This window comes from Staurois parvus, unplaced genomic scaffold, assembly GCF_062004578.1.
Source record: "Staurois parvus isolate SC_StPar_1 unplaced genomic scaffold, SC_StPar_1.0 ptg001789l, whole genome shotgun sequence".
Classification (NCBI taxonomy): Eukaryota; Metazoa; Chordata; class Amphibia; order Anura; family Ranidae; genus Staurois; species Staurois parvus.
In genome coordinates this window covers 125,001-141,266 of record NW_028319585.1, presented here as the reverse complement: position 1 = coordinate 141,266, position 16,266 = coordinate 125,001, and the positions used below count along the sequence as shown (strand labels likewise).

The window sequence follows — 16,266 nt, the reverse complement described above, 5'->3', positions numbered from 1 at the left end:
ACTGATCTATGACCATAGAGGGTAACCCCAAAAATTTCTGAAAATTTGGGGTATGTGACGGGTAGAACCTTCTGCTTGCTGTCCATTAGATGCAGCACCTTCCTGATTTTGAAAATTGGGTCTGATGTTGTCAGGGTTCAGACTTGGAGACCAGTAGCCATAGCAATAGAGAGGCTTCCACCAAACAGCAGGATAAGTATATAAGATGTCACCCTGGTGGATGACGCAAGTTTACTCGAGGTGCGGGGTCTTCGCACTCAATGGTGCTCGCAGAACCAAAACCTCCTGCGCTCAGGGACCCAGATCACCACCACAACACTTTCAACCAGTCCTCTGCATCATTCAGATGTTCAGTGGCAGACTTCAGACGGGCTTTCTTGAGCAGAGGGACCTTGCGGGCACTGCAGGATTTCAGTCCTTGTCGGCGTAGTGTGTTACCAATTGTTTTCTTGGTGACTGTGGTCCCAGCTGCCTGGAGATCGATGACAAGATCCTCACGTGTAGTTCTGGGATGATTCCTCACTGTTCTCATGATCATTGACACTCCACGAGGCGAGATCTTGCATGGTGCACCAGTCCTAGGGAGACTGACACTTGTTTTGTGTTTCTTCCATTTGTGAATGATTGCACCAACTGTTGTCACCTTCTCACCAAGCTGCTTGGCCATAGTTTGGTAGCCCAGTCCAGCCTTGTGTAGGTCTACAATCTTGTCCCTGACATCCTTGGACAGCTCTTTGGTCTTTGCCATGGTGGAGAGTTTGGAATCTGATTGTTTGATTGTTCTTGTGGACAGGTGTCTTTTATACAGGTAACACAATGAGATTAGCAGCACTCCCTTTAAGAGACTGCTTCTAATCTCAGCTTGTTACCTGTATGAAAGAGACCTGGTAGCCAGAAATCCTGCTGAATGATAGGGGATCAAATACTTATATCCCTCATGAACATGCAGATCAGTCATCATTTGTTAGACATGCATTTCTGCTGAATTTGTTGTTACAATACACCGAACATTCGATTTTTAGACCGATCATTTCTTTGTGAGCGGGCAAACGTTCAAAATCAGCAGGGAGCAAATACTTATATCCTTCACTGTATACTCACAAACGTGACAGTATATGAGGCATATAAAATCCAAGATAGGAGACTCCACCGAGAGGGGAGACTCTCAGAGTGAATCTGACGTGTTTCGAAGGGAGATCCCTTCTTCTTCTGAGCTCTGAAGAAGAAGGGATCTCCCTTTGAAACTCGTCAGCTTCACTCTGAGAGTCTCCCCTCTCGGTGAAATTTGCATGTGTCTCACACTCCAGTGTTCCTATCTTGGATCCTATATGCCTCATATACTGTCACGTTTGTGAGCATACTTCTTATTTCAATAAATTGTCACCTTTTTACTGAGGTAATGCTCAAGGTTGGTGCGCTTTTTGTTTTTGTTCTCTATTTGCACTAAATGGTGCTCACCAGAGCTTCTGATGGCAGAGATGGGTTCTGCTGCATGTTAGTACCAGGTTGTGGTCTTCAGGATCGTCCCACCAGGAGGTGAGCAGTCCAGTAGCATATATAGCAGGATGGGCTCAAGTGGGAGCGTAGTCGGTAAACAAACCAAAAGTCGGTAGCAAGTGGTTGCAGGTTGGGGTGAAGCAGAAGAATAGTTGAGGAACAGGCCAAAGGCCGGTAGCAAGTGGTTGCAGGTTGGGGTCCAGCAGAAGGACAGTTGAGGAACAAGCCAAAGGTTGGAAACAAGTGGTTGCAGGTTGGGGTGAAGCAGAAGAATAGTTGAGGAACAGGCCAAAGGCCGGTAGCAAGTGGTTGCAGGTTGGGGTCCAGCAGAAGGACAGTTGAGGAACAAGCCAAAGGTTGGAAACAAGTGGTTGCAGGTTGGGGTGAAGCAGAAGAATAGTTGAGGAACAAGCCAAAGGCCGGTAGTGAGCGGTAGCAAAGAAACAGATGGCAGCAGGAGTGACAAGAGTGAGATATTGGCTGGAGACAGCACTATGGTCTGGCAAACAAGAAGTCCAAAAGGCGTGGCTTAAATAGGAAGTTCATGGGAGGAACAAAGAGTTCAGAGTTCGCCAGAAACGAGCTAAAAGACAAGATTGTCCAAGGAATTGTCCAGGCAGCGGTCCGGCGTCTCCGGTGAGTCAGCAAGAGGAGATACTGCCAGGCACAGATTGGCCAATCAGTGATCACATGAAGAGCAGTAAGCAACATGTCACTTCTGACATCATTGCTTACTACGTGTGAAATCTGTGAATGATCACAGAGATCACATGGTACAGGGCCATTCACAACAGCCTTGTACCATGTGACAAGCTGTGACCAATCACAGCTCACACAGTATTTCTCAATGGCTGCAAGAATGCAGCCAGAGAGGAGGAGAAATGATTGCCTTTACAGCCTTTATGGGTATATGAGCAATCAGTGTAAAAAAAAAAATCTTCATCACCCCCCACAAGTAGTACAGTGTCACCATGGTAGCACTGTACTGCTAGGGTGACAGTATGTCAGTTATGCCGAGTCTGATGCCGAGTCTGACTACCCAGTGATGCCGAGTCTGATGCCAAGTGATGCCAAGTCTGACTACCCAGCTATGCTGAGTCTGATGTCGAGTGATCCCGAGTCTGATGCCCAGCGATGCTGAGCGATGCCGAGCGATCCCGAGTCTGATGCCCAGCGATGCCGAGCGATCCCGAGTCTGATGCCCAGCGATGCCAAGTGTGACTACCCACAGCGGGGAGACGCTATAAAAGATGCCCGGAGGGCAGGACGGCAATCTAATTCCAGCGAATGATTCACTTTGGAGAACAGACAGTGAATGTCAGCCTCCAGCAGACGTGGATATCGCAGACACTTTACAAGGATCTCCTGCAGTCAGAGATTTCCTTCCCTACATAGAAGACTTGCGGCTTGAGTGTCGGCCAGGACTTCCCCCGAGTCTCTCCCGTCTTGTACCTCACTGACTGACAGATCCGTTCCTCATTACGATGGTGTTTTATTCCATCCTTGGATTGTCACTAACATACCGCCGGGTGATGTCATCTCCGACCAGAGAGATCGAACGCCAAGTGTGCGGATCCGTGTCTACAAACCTTCCTTTCCCCGGGGATGATGTAAATGTTTGTATTCATTTCTCAGATCATCAGTACAGAAGTCGTTCACATAATCATCGCTTCACACCCGACACCCTATTGTGTGCTACGACCCGCAACAATTAAAGTTGAACGCCAAATTAAAAAAAAAATTGAACTCCAGAAAATCAGGGGGATGGCAATCGTTTATGGGGCCCATAGCAAAAAGGTTATTGGGGGCCCCCATCGACCTCTCCTTTTTCATAATGGCAGGATCCAGTTCTGAACCTGCGACCTCTGCTGTGTCTGGTAGTGTCGCTTTTTGCTGAGCCGCCTGGGTTGCTGGACAGCTCCCCGGATGATTCTTCCAATGATCTTGCCTTGAAACTTTGAATTCTTGAACCTTTGAACACTTTGCTCCTCCCATGAATTTCCTATTTTAGCCACGCCTTTGTATTTTAGGTGTGCCAAATTATTGTCCTCTCGCCAGCCAATCTCTCGCTCTTGTCACGCCTGCCGCCATCCGTGTCTTCCCTACTACTTGTTACTGACCTTTGGCTTGTTCCCCAACTATTCTTCTGCTTGACCCCAACCTGTTACCACTTGCTACTGACCTTTGGCTTGTTCCTCAACTACGCTTCTGCTTGACCCCAACCTGCAACCACTTGTTACTGACCTTTGGCTTGTTCCTTGACTTTGCTTCTGCTTGACCCCAACCTTCTACCACTTGTTTTCGACCTTTGGCTTGTTCCTCGACTACGCTTCTGCTTGACCCCCAACCTGTTATCACTTGTTTTCGACCTTTGGCTTGTTCCTTGACTACGCTACTGCTTGACCCCAACCTGCAACCACTTGCTACCGACCTTTGGCTTGCTCGACGACTATTCTTCTGCTTGACCCCCACCTGTTACCACTTGTTACTGACCTTTGGCTTGTTCCTCGACTATGCTTCTGCTTGACCCCAATCTGTTACCACTTGTTTTCGACCTTTGGCTTGTTCCTTGACTATGCTACTGCTTGACCCCAACCTGCAACCACCGACCTTTGGCTTGCTCGACGACTATTCTTCTGCTTGACCCCCACCTGTTACTACTTGTTACTGACCTTTGGCTTGTTCCTCGACTATGCTTCTGCTTGACCCCAACCTGTTACCACTTGTTTTCGACCTTTGGCTTGTTCCTTGACTATGCTACTGCTTGACCCCAACCTGTTACCACTTGTTTTCGACCTTTGGCTTGTTCCTTGACTACGCTACTGCTTGACCCCAACCTGTAACCACTTGTTTTCGACCTTTGGCTTGTTCCTTGACTATGCTTCTGCTTGACCCCAACCTGCAACCACTTGCTACCGACCTTTGGCTTGTTCCTTGACTATGCTTCTGCTTGACCCCAACCTGCAACCACTTGCTACCGACCTTTGGCTTGTTCCTTGACTATGCTTCTGCTTGATCCCAACCTGCAACCACTTGTTACCGACCTTTGGCTTGTTCCTTGACTATGCTTCTGCTTGATCCCAACCTGCAACCACTTGTTACCAACCTTTGGCTTGTTCCTCGACTATGCTTCTGCTTGATCCCAACCTGCAACCACTTGTTACCGACCTTTGGCTTGTTCCTCGACTATGCTTCTGCTTGATCCCAACCTGCAACCACTTGTTACCGACCTTTGGCTTGTTCCTCGACTACGCTTCTGCTTGATCCCAACCTGCAACCACTTGTTACCGACCTTTGGCTTGTTCCTCGACTATGCTTCTGCTTGATCTCAACCTGCAACCAGGTGCTACCAACCTTTGGCTTGTTCCTCGACTACGCTACTGCTTGACCCCAACCTGTTACCACTTGTTTTCGACCTTTGGCTTGTTCCTTGACTACGCTACTGCTTGACCCCAACCTGCAACCACTTGCTACCGACCTTTGGCTTGTTCCTTGACTATGCTTCTGCTTGATCCCAACCTGCAACCACTTGTTACCGACCTTTGGCTTGTTCCTCGACTATGCTTCTGCTTGATCCCAACCTGCAACCACTTGTTACCGACCTTTGGCTTGTTCCTCGACTATGCTTCTGCTTGATCTCAACCTGCAACCAGGTGCTACCAACCTTTGGCTTGTTCCTCGACTACGCTACTGCTTGACCCCCACCTGTTACCACTTGTTACTGACCTTTGGCTTGTTTACTGACTATGCTTCTGCTTGATCCCTACCTGTTTTATCTGCTACTGGACCCCGGCTTGCTTACCTCCTGGTGGGGTGATGCTGTGGAACACAACCTAGTACTAACAAGCAGCAAAATACTTTTTTTTATATATATTAGATTTTATTTAAAGAAAATTATATACATTTACACCATTAATATAAACTGCCACACCGGACATAACCAAGAGAAAAAAAAAAAAGAAACAATATCAATAATACATAATATGCAAACCAGAGTTTAAAAAAAAAAATATCAAAAATGCAAAAAAAAAAAATATTGGTGTCACCTCCCTGCCTGCTGATTGGACAGCGAAGTATATTGGTGTCACCTCCCTGCCTGCTGATTGGACAGGGAAGTATATTGGTGTCAACTCCCTGCCTGCTGATTGGACAGGGAGATTAATTGGTGTCACCTCCCTGCCTGCTGATTGGACAGGGAGGTATATTGGTGTCACCTCCCTGCCTGCTGATTAGACAGGGAGGTATATTGGTGTCACCTCCCTGCCTGCTGATTGGACAGGAAGGTATATTGGTGTCACCTCCCTGCCTGCTGATTGGACAGGGAGGTAAATTGGTGTCACCTCCCTGCCTGCTGATTGGACAATAACTGGAATGTCTGTCTCCCACACAGGTATCTCGTTTTCCTGCAAGTGAAGAGAGATTTGTACCACGGACGGTTGCTGTGTAAGACATCTGATGCAGCTTTGCTGGCAGCGTACATATTACAAGGTATGTGGCGGTGACTGCCGCCGGCTCCTTGTGTATGATTGGCCAATGCGGCTCAGTCTTTTACCTCCATACACATTTCCTGGCATCCTCTTATTTCCTCTGCAATCCACACGTTTGTCTCACGAGTCCAAACAGGAAAAAAAAAAAAATTCTATTGTTTTGTATCAACCTAACAGCTTTCTCCCTTTCACCTCCATTTCTGCCCCTGAAATAAAAAAAGAGGAGGGGCTAATTGATTTTTACGGGCAAGTAATACAAAATACGCATCGCAATCCGCCCAGTGAAAATGCACATGTAAACAGGACAAAAAAACAACAGCGAATGTTATCAGTCCATTTCCTGTCCTGGACGAATGTTTTTTTATGGATTTTAAAAGGAAAAAAAATAATGCATTTGGACACTAGATGGGGCTAAGTGTCCTATCAAATGAATTGGATGCTTAGCGCCATCTAATGGCCAAATGCGGTATTTTCAATTGAAAAAAAAAATCAATGAAAAACATTCCAGCTCAGGAAATAGCCTAAAAAAGTCTTTTTTTTTGCTCGATTTGCACAGAAGGAATATATGTTCACTGGGGGAATTGCTATGCAAATGTTTTTTTTTAAATACACCACATACAGTTTGTTGGTGAGTTGTGACCCGGGGCAGATTGAAGCTGAACTCAACGCAGACAGCTAGATGGACAATTGAACTGCATACATATTGCCAGAAGTATTGGCCCCGCCCTCCCAATCATGTGATTCAGGTGTTCCAATGTGTCTGTGGGAGCAATGATGCCCCGTCATGGTGCCTGTGGATGGAATGGTGCTGCAAGGGCCAAATAAAGGCAAGCAAAGGGCCATATCCATCCTACGAGTTGAGGTTTGGAGACCACTGGCATAGACTATTTTTTGGGCCAGAGAGAGAGTAAAATTCTGAGCGCCAGGCTGCCTCTGCACTAACTTGTGGGAAAGAACCAGTTACGTCCTTGCGGCTCCTTTGGGGGTAGTGCAACATAAAGGTTACATAACTTCATTCATTGGCCGTTTACACAATATTGCCAAAAGTATTGTCCCCGCCCTCCAAATCATGTGATTCAGGTGTTCCAATCCCCTCCATATCATGTGATTCAGGTGTTCCAATCTCCTCTATATCATGTGATTCAGGTGTTCCAATCCCCTCCATATCATGTGATTCAGGTGTTCCAATCCCCTTCATATCATGTGATTCAGGTGCTCCAATCCCCTCCATGGACACAGGTGTATACAATCCAGCCCCTAGGCATGCAGACGGCTTCTACAAACATTGGTGAAAGAATGGGTCGCTCTCAGGAGCTCAGTGACTCCAAGCGTGGTCCCGTGATAGGTGGCCACCTGGGCAATAAGTCCATCCATGACATTTCCTGGCTACTAAATATTCCACGCTCAACTGTTAGTGGGATTATAACAAAGTGGAAGCAACCGGGAACAACAGCCACTCAGCCACCAAGTGGTAGGCCATGTCACATGACAGGGCGGGGTCAGCGCATGCTGAAGCGCACAGTGCGCAGAAGTCGCCAACTGTCTGCAGAGTCAATAGCTAAAGACCTCCAAACTTGGTGTGGCCTTCAGATGAGCCCAACAACAGTGCGTAGAGAGCTTCATGGAATGGGTTTCCATGGCCGAGCAGCTGCATCCAAGCCTTCCATTACCAAGTGAAATGCAAAGCGTCGGATGCCGTGGTGTAAAGCACGCCGCCACTGGACTCTAGAGCAAGGGAGACGTGTTGTGTGGAGTGACCAATAATTTAAATGATGGAGACAGAATATCACATGACACACAATACAAATGTTATAAATGGAGTTGCAGTTCAATGAGTAAAGTAAGTATTTGATCCCCTACCAACCAGCAATAATTCTGGCTCCCACAGACTGGCTCTGTGCTCATGTGGGACACAGATTAGTCCCGTCAATGTAAGAAGGTTCTCCCAACGAGAACTCGTTATGTGTATAAAGGACACCTGTCCACAGAATCTCATTCTTCCTCACCATCATGGGCAAGACCAAAAGAGCTGTCAAAGGACGTCAAGATTGTAGACCTGCACAAGGCTGGAATGGGCTACAAGACCATCAGCGAGAAGCTTGGTGGGAAGGAGACAACTGTTGGAGCGAATATTCACAAATGGAAGAAATACAAAATAACCATCAATTACCCTCGGTCTGAAGCTCCATGCAAGATTTCGCCTCATGGGGTAAGGATGAGAAAAGTTAGGGATCAACCCAGAGCTACATGGGAGGAGCTTATGAATGATCTCAAGGCAGTTGGGACCACGGTCACCAAACCAACCATTGGTAACACAATACACCGCCATGGATTAATGCCTGCAAGGTCCCCCTCCTCAGGAAGGCACATGTACAGGCCGTTTTGAAGTTTGCCCACGAACATCTAAATGATGCAGAGAAGGATTGGGAGAAGGTGCTGTGGTCTGAGACCAAAATTGAGCTCTGTGGCATCAACTCGACTCGCCGTGTTTGGAAGAAGAAAATTGCTGACTATGACCCCAAGAACACCATCCCTACAGTCCAGCACGGAGGTGTAGACATTATGCTTTGGGGCTGTTTCTCTGCTATTGGCCCCGTCGCATTGAGGGGCCAATGGACGGGGCCATGTATTGTAAAATCTTGGGTGAGAACCCTTCTTCCCTCAATCAGAACATAGAAGATGGGTCGAGGATGGGTGTTCCAGCATGACAATGACCCAAAACATACCGCCAAGGCAACAAAGGAGCGGCTCAAGAAGAAGAACATTAAGGCCACGGAGTGGCCTAGCCAGTCTGCAGACCTTTATCCTATAGAAAATTTTTGGAGGGAGCAAAAACGTCGAGTTGCCAAGCAACAGCCAAGAAACCTTAAAGATTTAGAGAAGATCTGTAAAGAAGAGTGGACCAAAATCCCTCCCGAGATGTCTGCAAACCTGGGGGCCAACTAGAAGAGACGTCTTATCTTAGTTCTTGGTGGAGACACCCTTGTTGGCAAGTACAAAGTCATGTTTGCCTTGGGGATCAAATACATAGTTTAGTCACCGAACTGCAGCTCAGCTTAGCGATTGCTTATTACAGTGATCATCACAGTAATAAGCAATCACAGTGTAAAAGAAAAAAATTCTGATCAACTGCCCAGAGTAGTACAGTGTCACTATGGTAACCCTGCACTGCTCTGGTGACAGTATGTAAAAAAAAAAGTAAAATCTTTTTTTTTTTTTAAATCTTTAAAAAGATATTTACAAAAAATTAATTAATTTTTAAAATGTATGTAATTTTTTTTTTTTGCATACTGTCCCTAATCACCTCCGCAGCAGTCACAATGTCCCTAAACACCGCCGCACCAGTCATATTGTCCCTAATCACCGCCACACCAGTTAGTGTCCCTGATCATTTTTAGATGTGTAATTGATGCCCTTAGATAGCCTGAAGGTGCTCCTTGGATTTTGGGCCCCTCTCTGCGGTTATTCTGTGAAAGAGTCTAGCAGAATGTGTTTTGGGGTCTAGTTCTAAGTACTGGGGGGATCTGTACTGTCCTAACATTTGGGGGGATTTGTACTGTTCTAACATTTGGGGGATATCTGTACTGTTCTGACATTTGGGGGATATCTGTACTGTCCTGACATTTGGGGGATATCTGTACCGTTCTGACATTTGGGGGATATCTGTACCGTCCTGACGTTTGGGGCATATCTGTACTGTCCTGACATTTGGGGCATATCTGTACTGTCCTGACATTTGGGGGATATCTGTACCGTTCTGACATTTGGGGGATATCTGTACTGTTCTGACATTTGGGGGATATCTGTACTGTCCTGACATTTGGGGGATATCTGTACCGTTCTGACATTTGGGGCATATCTGTACTGTCCTGACATTTGGGGGATATCTGTACTGTCCTGACATTTGGGGGATATCTGTACTGTTCTGACATTTGGGGGATATCTGTACTGTCCTGACATTTGGGGGATATCTGTACTGTTCTGACATTTGGGGGATATCTGTACTGTCCTGACATTTGGGGGATATCTGTACCGTTCTGACATTTGGGGGATATCTGTACTGTCCTGACATTTGGGGCATATCTGTACTGTCCTGACATTTGGGGGATATCTGTACTGTTCTGACATTTGGGGGATATCTGTACTGTCCTGACATTTAGGGGGTATCTGTACTGTTCTGACATTTGGGGGATATCTGTACTGTTCTGACATTTGGGGGGTATCTGTACTGTCCTGACATTTGGGGGATATCTGTACCGTTCTGACATTTGGGGCATATCTGTACTGTCCTGACATTTGGGGGATATCTGTACTGTCCTGACATTTGGGGGATATCTGTACTGTTCTGACATTTGGGGGATATCTGTACTGTCCTGACATTTGGGGGATATCTGTACTGTTCTGACATTTGGGGGATATCTGTACTGTCCTGACATTTGGGGGGATATCTGTACTGTTCTGACATTTGGGGGGATATCTGCACTGTTATGACATTTGGGGGGATATCTGTACTGTCCTGACATTTGGGGGGTATCTGTACTGTTCTGACATTTGGGGGATATCTGTACTGTTATGACATTTGGGGGGATATCTGCACTGTTCTGACATTTTGGGGGATATCTGTACTGTCCTGACATTTGGGGGGTATCTGTACTGTTTTGACATTTGGGGGATATCTGTACCGTTCTGACATTTGGGGGATATCTGTACCGTTCTGACATTTGGGGGATATCTGTACTGTCCTGACATTTGGGGGATATCTGTACCGTCCTGACATTTGGGGGGTATCTGTACTGTTCTGACATTTGGGGGATATCTGTACTGTTCTTACATTTTAGGGCCTCAACAAATAAGATCATCGGTCAGTACATCAGGATTGATTGACTTTCAGATATATATATCCCATAGTTTGTGAACTCTATAACTTTCCTGCAGACTAAATAATAAACACTGATTTGTGTTATTTTCACCAAAGAAATGTAGCAGAATACATCTTGTCTAAAATTTATAAAGAACAATTATTTATTTGCAAATGTTATAACAAAAACCAGGAAAAACTTTTTCTTTTTCAAAATGTTCTGTCTTTTAATGTTTACATAGCAAGCAGTAAAAAAAAACACACCAAAGAATGATTAAATGCCACCAAAAGAAAGCTTTATCTGAAAAAAAAGTTATAACATATATCATATGGGTACAGTGTCGCATGACCACGCAATTGTCATTCAAAGTGTGATAGCGCTGAAAGCTGAAAATTGGCCTGCACTGGAAGGGGGGAAAGTGTCCGGACTGGAAGGGGGGTAAAAGTTTCTGGACTGGAAGGGGGGTAAAAGTTTCTGGACTGGAAGGGGGGGAAAGTGTCCGGACTGGAAGGGGGTGAAAGTGTCCGGACTGGAAGGGGGGTGAAAGTGTCCGGACTGGAAGGGGGGTGAAAGTGTCCGGACTGGAAGGGGGTGAAAGTGTCCGGACTGGAAGGGGGGTAAAAGTGTCCGGACTGGAAGGGGGGTAAAAGTGTCCGGACTGGAAGGGGGGTAAAAGTGTCCGGACTGGAAGGGGGGTAAAAGTGTCTGGACTAGAAGGGGGGTAAAAGTGTCCGGACTGGAAGGGGGGTAAAAGTGTCCGGACTGGAAGGGGGGTAAAAGTGTCTGGACTAGAAGGGGGGTAAAAGTGTCTGGACAGGAAGGGGGTGAAAGTGTCCGGACTGGAAGGGGGGTAAAAGTTTCTGGACTGGAAGAGGGGGAAAGTGTCCGGACTGGAAGGCGGGTAAAAGTGTCCGGACTGGAAGGGGGGTAAAAATGACCGGACTGGAAGGGGGGTAAAAGTGTCCAGACAGGAAGGGGGTGAAAGTGTCCGGACTGGAAGGGGGGTAAAAGTGTCCGGACTGGAAGGGGGTGAAAGTGTCCGGACTGGAAGGGGGGAAAGTGTCCGGACTGGAAGGGGGAGAAAGTGTCCGGACTGGAAGGGGGGTAAAAGTGTCCAGACTGGAAGGGGGGGAAAGTGTCCGGACTGGAAGGGGGTGAAAGTGTCCGGACTGGAAGGGGGTGAAAGTGTCCGGACTGGAAGGGGGGTAAAAGTGTCCGGACTGGAAGGGGGGGGGGAGTGTCTGGACTGGAAGGGGGGGAAAGTGTCCGGACTGGAAGGGGGGTAAAAGTGTCTGGACTGGAAGGGGGGTAAAAGCGTCCGGACTGGAAGAGGGGTAAAAGTGTCCGGACTGGAAGGGGGGTAAAAGTGTCTGGACTTGAGGTGGTGAAAGTGTCAGAGCCGGCCGGTGTAAAGGGGTTAATATATGTCTGGAGTTCACTATAATAATTATTTTGTATATTTTATTTAAAAAAAACGGACGAATGGGGGAGATTTACTAAAGCTGGTGGGTACAAAATCTGGTGCAGCTCTGCATGGGAGCCAATCAGCTTCCAGGTTTTATTGCCAAAGCCTAATTGAACAAGCTGAAGGTAGAAGATGATTGGCCGCCATGCACTTTTAGTAACCCCCCCCCCCCCCCCATAATGTGCTGCAGAAGTTCCATCTACTGCTAAACTGACAAGGAGGAGCAGGAAAAGTTTTGCATGTGGCCCTTTCCGGCTCAGCCTCAGAGTGGCCCCTGTGTGCGCTGACTCCTCATGTGTTGCTCTGGTGCCACCTTACCTGCAGGAAATTGAACTGCTTAGCTGTACTTCTAATCTCGGTGTCTTTCCTGCAGCAGAGATCGGAGACTATGATCCCGGGAAACACCCCGAAGGGTACAGTTCCAAGTTCCAGTTCCTCCCGAAACACTCTGAGAAGCTGGAGCGACGGATTGCTGAGATCCACAGGAGCGAGCTCAGGTGAGGAACGCGCTCTATGTAACTGACCTATCAATGGCCAGCCCCTGGATCTGTGCTCCTCCCCCCAAATCCCTTCCCAGGGACCCCCAATATTTTATGCTTTTCCATTCTTTTCTGAAGTTTTTATGCCAGTTACATATTAGCTTAGGGTCCTATTCTTCTTTTCCTGTTACTCAGGCAGGGTGGCCCCCACTGATGCAGAAAGCAGTGCTGATGTCATGACACCTGTGACACCCTGCACTCACTGTAAGTGCTCAATCTTCCATGTTAAAGTGTTACTAAACACCGGTCCCTGCATTCACTATATCCCCTCTCCAGGGGCAGACTGATAACGCATGGGACCCCTGGGCAATAGGGGATCATGGGGCCCCTATGTCCTCGCCCACACTCAAACCACACCCAAAAAAGCCTATGAAAGGTACCAAGGGCATCTCATGGGGCCCCCAACTGACCCTGGGCCCTAGGGCAGTGACCGAGTTCCCAAATGGTCAGTCCGCCCCTGCCCCTATCCCTGGACCCCGCATTCACTATATCTGCTCTCCTCGGACCCCGCATTCACTATATCCGCTCTCCCCGGACCCCGCATTCACTATATCCGCTCTCCCCGGACCCCGCATTCACTATATCCGCTCTCCCCAGACCCCGCATTCACTATATCCGGTCTCCCCGGACCCTGCATTCACTATATCTGCTCTCCCCGGACCCCACATTCACTATATCCGCTCTCCCCGGACCCCACATTCACTATATCCGCCCTCCCAGAGTAAATAGAACATGAAAATACAATTATTGTAGTAAATATAAACTGCTAAATCCCTTTTCTCATCAGCACTATATAGCAGTCTTGTGACTTCTATCAGTGTACAGCAGAGCACTGGTTAAAGATTGTAGGAGGAGCCTTCATTCTGCTCTAGGAGGCTGCAGAACCCCAGACCTCTGTCTGGAGAGTGCTGATTGGCCCTGTGCTAATCACATGCGCTCTCCCAAAACCAAAAAAAAACCCCTCTCTAGCAATCCAAAAAAAACCCCTCTCTAGCTCTCCCAAAACCAAAAAAAAACCCCTCTCTAGCAATCCACACCAAATTGAGCATGTACAGAGTGTCTCCACACTATGTGTCTTATCAGAAGAGAGGAGGGTGCTGGAAGAAGGGGAGGATCAGAGAAGACAGGATCAAACAGCCTTGTTACACAATGCGGAGGATTACCCCTTAGGTTCCCCAGTGAGTATAACAATCATGCATTCCCGCATCTACAGACTGATTGTACTGTTGGGGGTTCAGGAACACTTTAAGTGATTCTGGGTGTCATTAAACATGCAAGACTGAGGACATCTTGTGGCAAAGGAGAGGTACTGCCAAGAACAGGTCTCGATTCAAGCTAAACCCCAGTAATTCAGCTACTTTGTGACAAGTACAGGAATAGTAGGAGTGAGACGGATTTTCTTTGAAAACATTTTTCTACTTGTCACGTTGCATTAACTGGCATCAAATACAGACTGAAACTCATCCCTTTGATCTTCAGATGAATGAAACAGAGTAGGTACAAAAGTAACAATGTTACTTTGTATCTCTCTGTCTCCCGACTGATCGATGTTTATAAACAATGTTACTTTGTATCTCTCTATCCCCCGACTGATCAATGTTTATTCACAATGTTACTTTGTATCTCTATCTTCTGTCTGATCAATGATTATAAACAATGTTACTTTGTATCTCTCTATCTCCTGTCTGAACAGTGTTTATAAACAGTGTTACTTTGTATCTCTCTATCTCCCGTCTGACCGATGTTTATAAACAATGTTACTTTGTATCTCTCTATCTCTCGACTGATCGATGTTTATAAACAATGTTACTTTGTATCTCTCTATCTCCCAACTGATCGATGTTTATAAACAATGCTACTTTGTAGCTCTCTATCTCTCGACTGATCGATGTTTATAAACAATGTTACTTTGTATCTCTCTATCTCCCAACTGATCAATGTTTATAAACAATGCTACTTTGTATCTCTCTATCTCTCGACTGATCGATGTTTATAAACAATGCTACTTAGTTTCTCTCTATCTCCTGACTGATCAATGTTTATAAACAATGTTACTTTGTATCTCTCTATCTCCCGTCTGATCGATGTTTATAAACAATGTTACTTTGTATCTCTATCTCCCTTCTGATTGATGTTTATAAACAATGTTACTTTGTATCTCTCTATCTCCCGTCTGAACAGTGTTTATAAACAATGTTACTTTGTATCCCTCTATCTCCGTCTGAACAATATTACTTTGTATCTCTCTATCTCCCATCTGAACAGTGTTTATAAACACTGTTACTTTGTATCTCTCTATCTCCCTTCTGAACAATGTTTATAAATAATATTACTTTGTATCTCCTGATCTCCCCCCTGAGCAGTATTGATAAACTTTGTGTCAGACTTTTTCCTTTTTTGTGAAAATACAACAGTTTCTAGAGCTGCTATATTTACAGAGAAGTACTCTACATGCGCCCTGTGTGCTTCGATTATGTTTTGGGGCCTGTGTAGCACATCCAGTGTCCTCAACTGGATGAAATGCCATTATAACTGATTTTGGGGCTTGACATATAAAATGTGTTCCTCAGGGAAATGGTTTTATTGGCTATAGCAACCAAAGAGACGTTTTCCAAATTGATAATTGATTGATTGATTGACTAGGCGTCATATTGAAGGACAGAATCTGAAGAGCAATGTGAATACAAAGCCATTTTCCATGCAGTAGTTTATCCTTCGGCCCTTTTCTCCTTTTTTTTTTTTAGTGGCTTGTCCCCCGCCGCGGCAGAGCTGTGTTTTCTGAGGAAAGCTCAGACCCTGGAGACGTACGGAGTGGACCCCCATCCTTGTAAGGTACTCCCCCATTTTCCTCCATGGTATTTACCCATAATTCTCTCTGTGCCTCCCGTCTCTCCTAGCTCTCTCTTCCCTTCCTATGTCCTGTGTCACTGTCTTTCAGGATGTCTCTGGGAATTCTGCATTTTTGGCCTTTACTCCTTTTGGCTTTATCGTGTTGCAGGGGAATAAGAGGGTTCACTTTATAAAATGGTGAGTCTGGATCTGCCCTTCCCCTCCCCCACCCTTCCCCTTCTTTTATCCTATCTTTTACTTTCTGCTTTCTGTATTTTAATTATTATTATTAGGGATCTATTGATGTAGTACATGGAAAGTGAACCTGTCCTTCCTGCCGATTATATGAAAATAAAAGCTGAGACATCTGCTAACACCTCCAGTATCCAGAAAAGCCCCTAAACCTGACCTTCAGGTCATATTTAGGGGCTAAGCTGGACCCAACATGCCAAGCTGGTCCAACGTGCCAAGCTGGACCAATGTGCCAAGCTGGACCAATGTGCCAAGCTGGACCAACGTGCCAAGCTGGACCAATGTGCCAAGCTGGACCAATGTGCCAAGCTGGACCAATGTGCCAAGCTGGACCAACG

General features: G+C 46.4%; 1 protein-coding gene across 2 annotated transcripts in view; it reads left to right on the top strand.

The window, feature by feature from the left end:
• Positions 1–16,266, top strand: part of FRMD5 (FERM domain containing 5) — a 170,408-nt gene that overhangs the window by 85,730 nt on the left and 68,412 nt on the right. Inside the window, exons 5-8 of one of the 2 annotated variants that reach the window (XM_089663860.1) lie at positions 5,888–5,985; positions 12,685–12,805; positions 15,592–15,679; positions 15,786–15,874. In XM_089663860.1, coding sequence (XP_089519986.1) covers positions 5,888–5,985; positions 12,685–12,805; positions 15,592–15,679; positions 15,786–15,874 — 396 coding nt within the window. Of the gene's footprint in view, positions 1–5,887; positions 5,986–12,681; positions 12,806–15,591; positions 15,680–15,785; positions 15,875–16,266 lie in introns of both variants that reach the window. The other variant, XM_089663859.1, reaches the window with a different exon arrangement.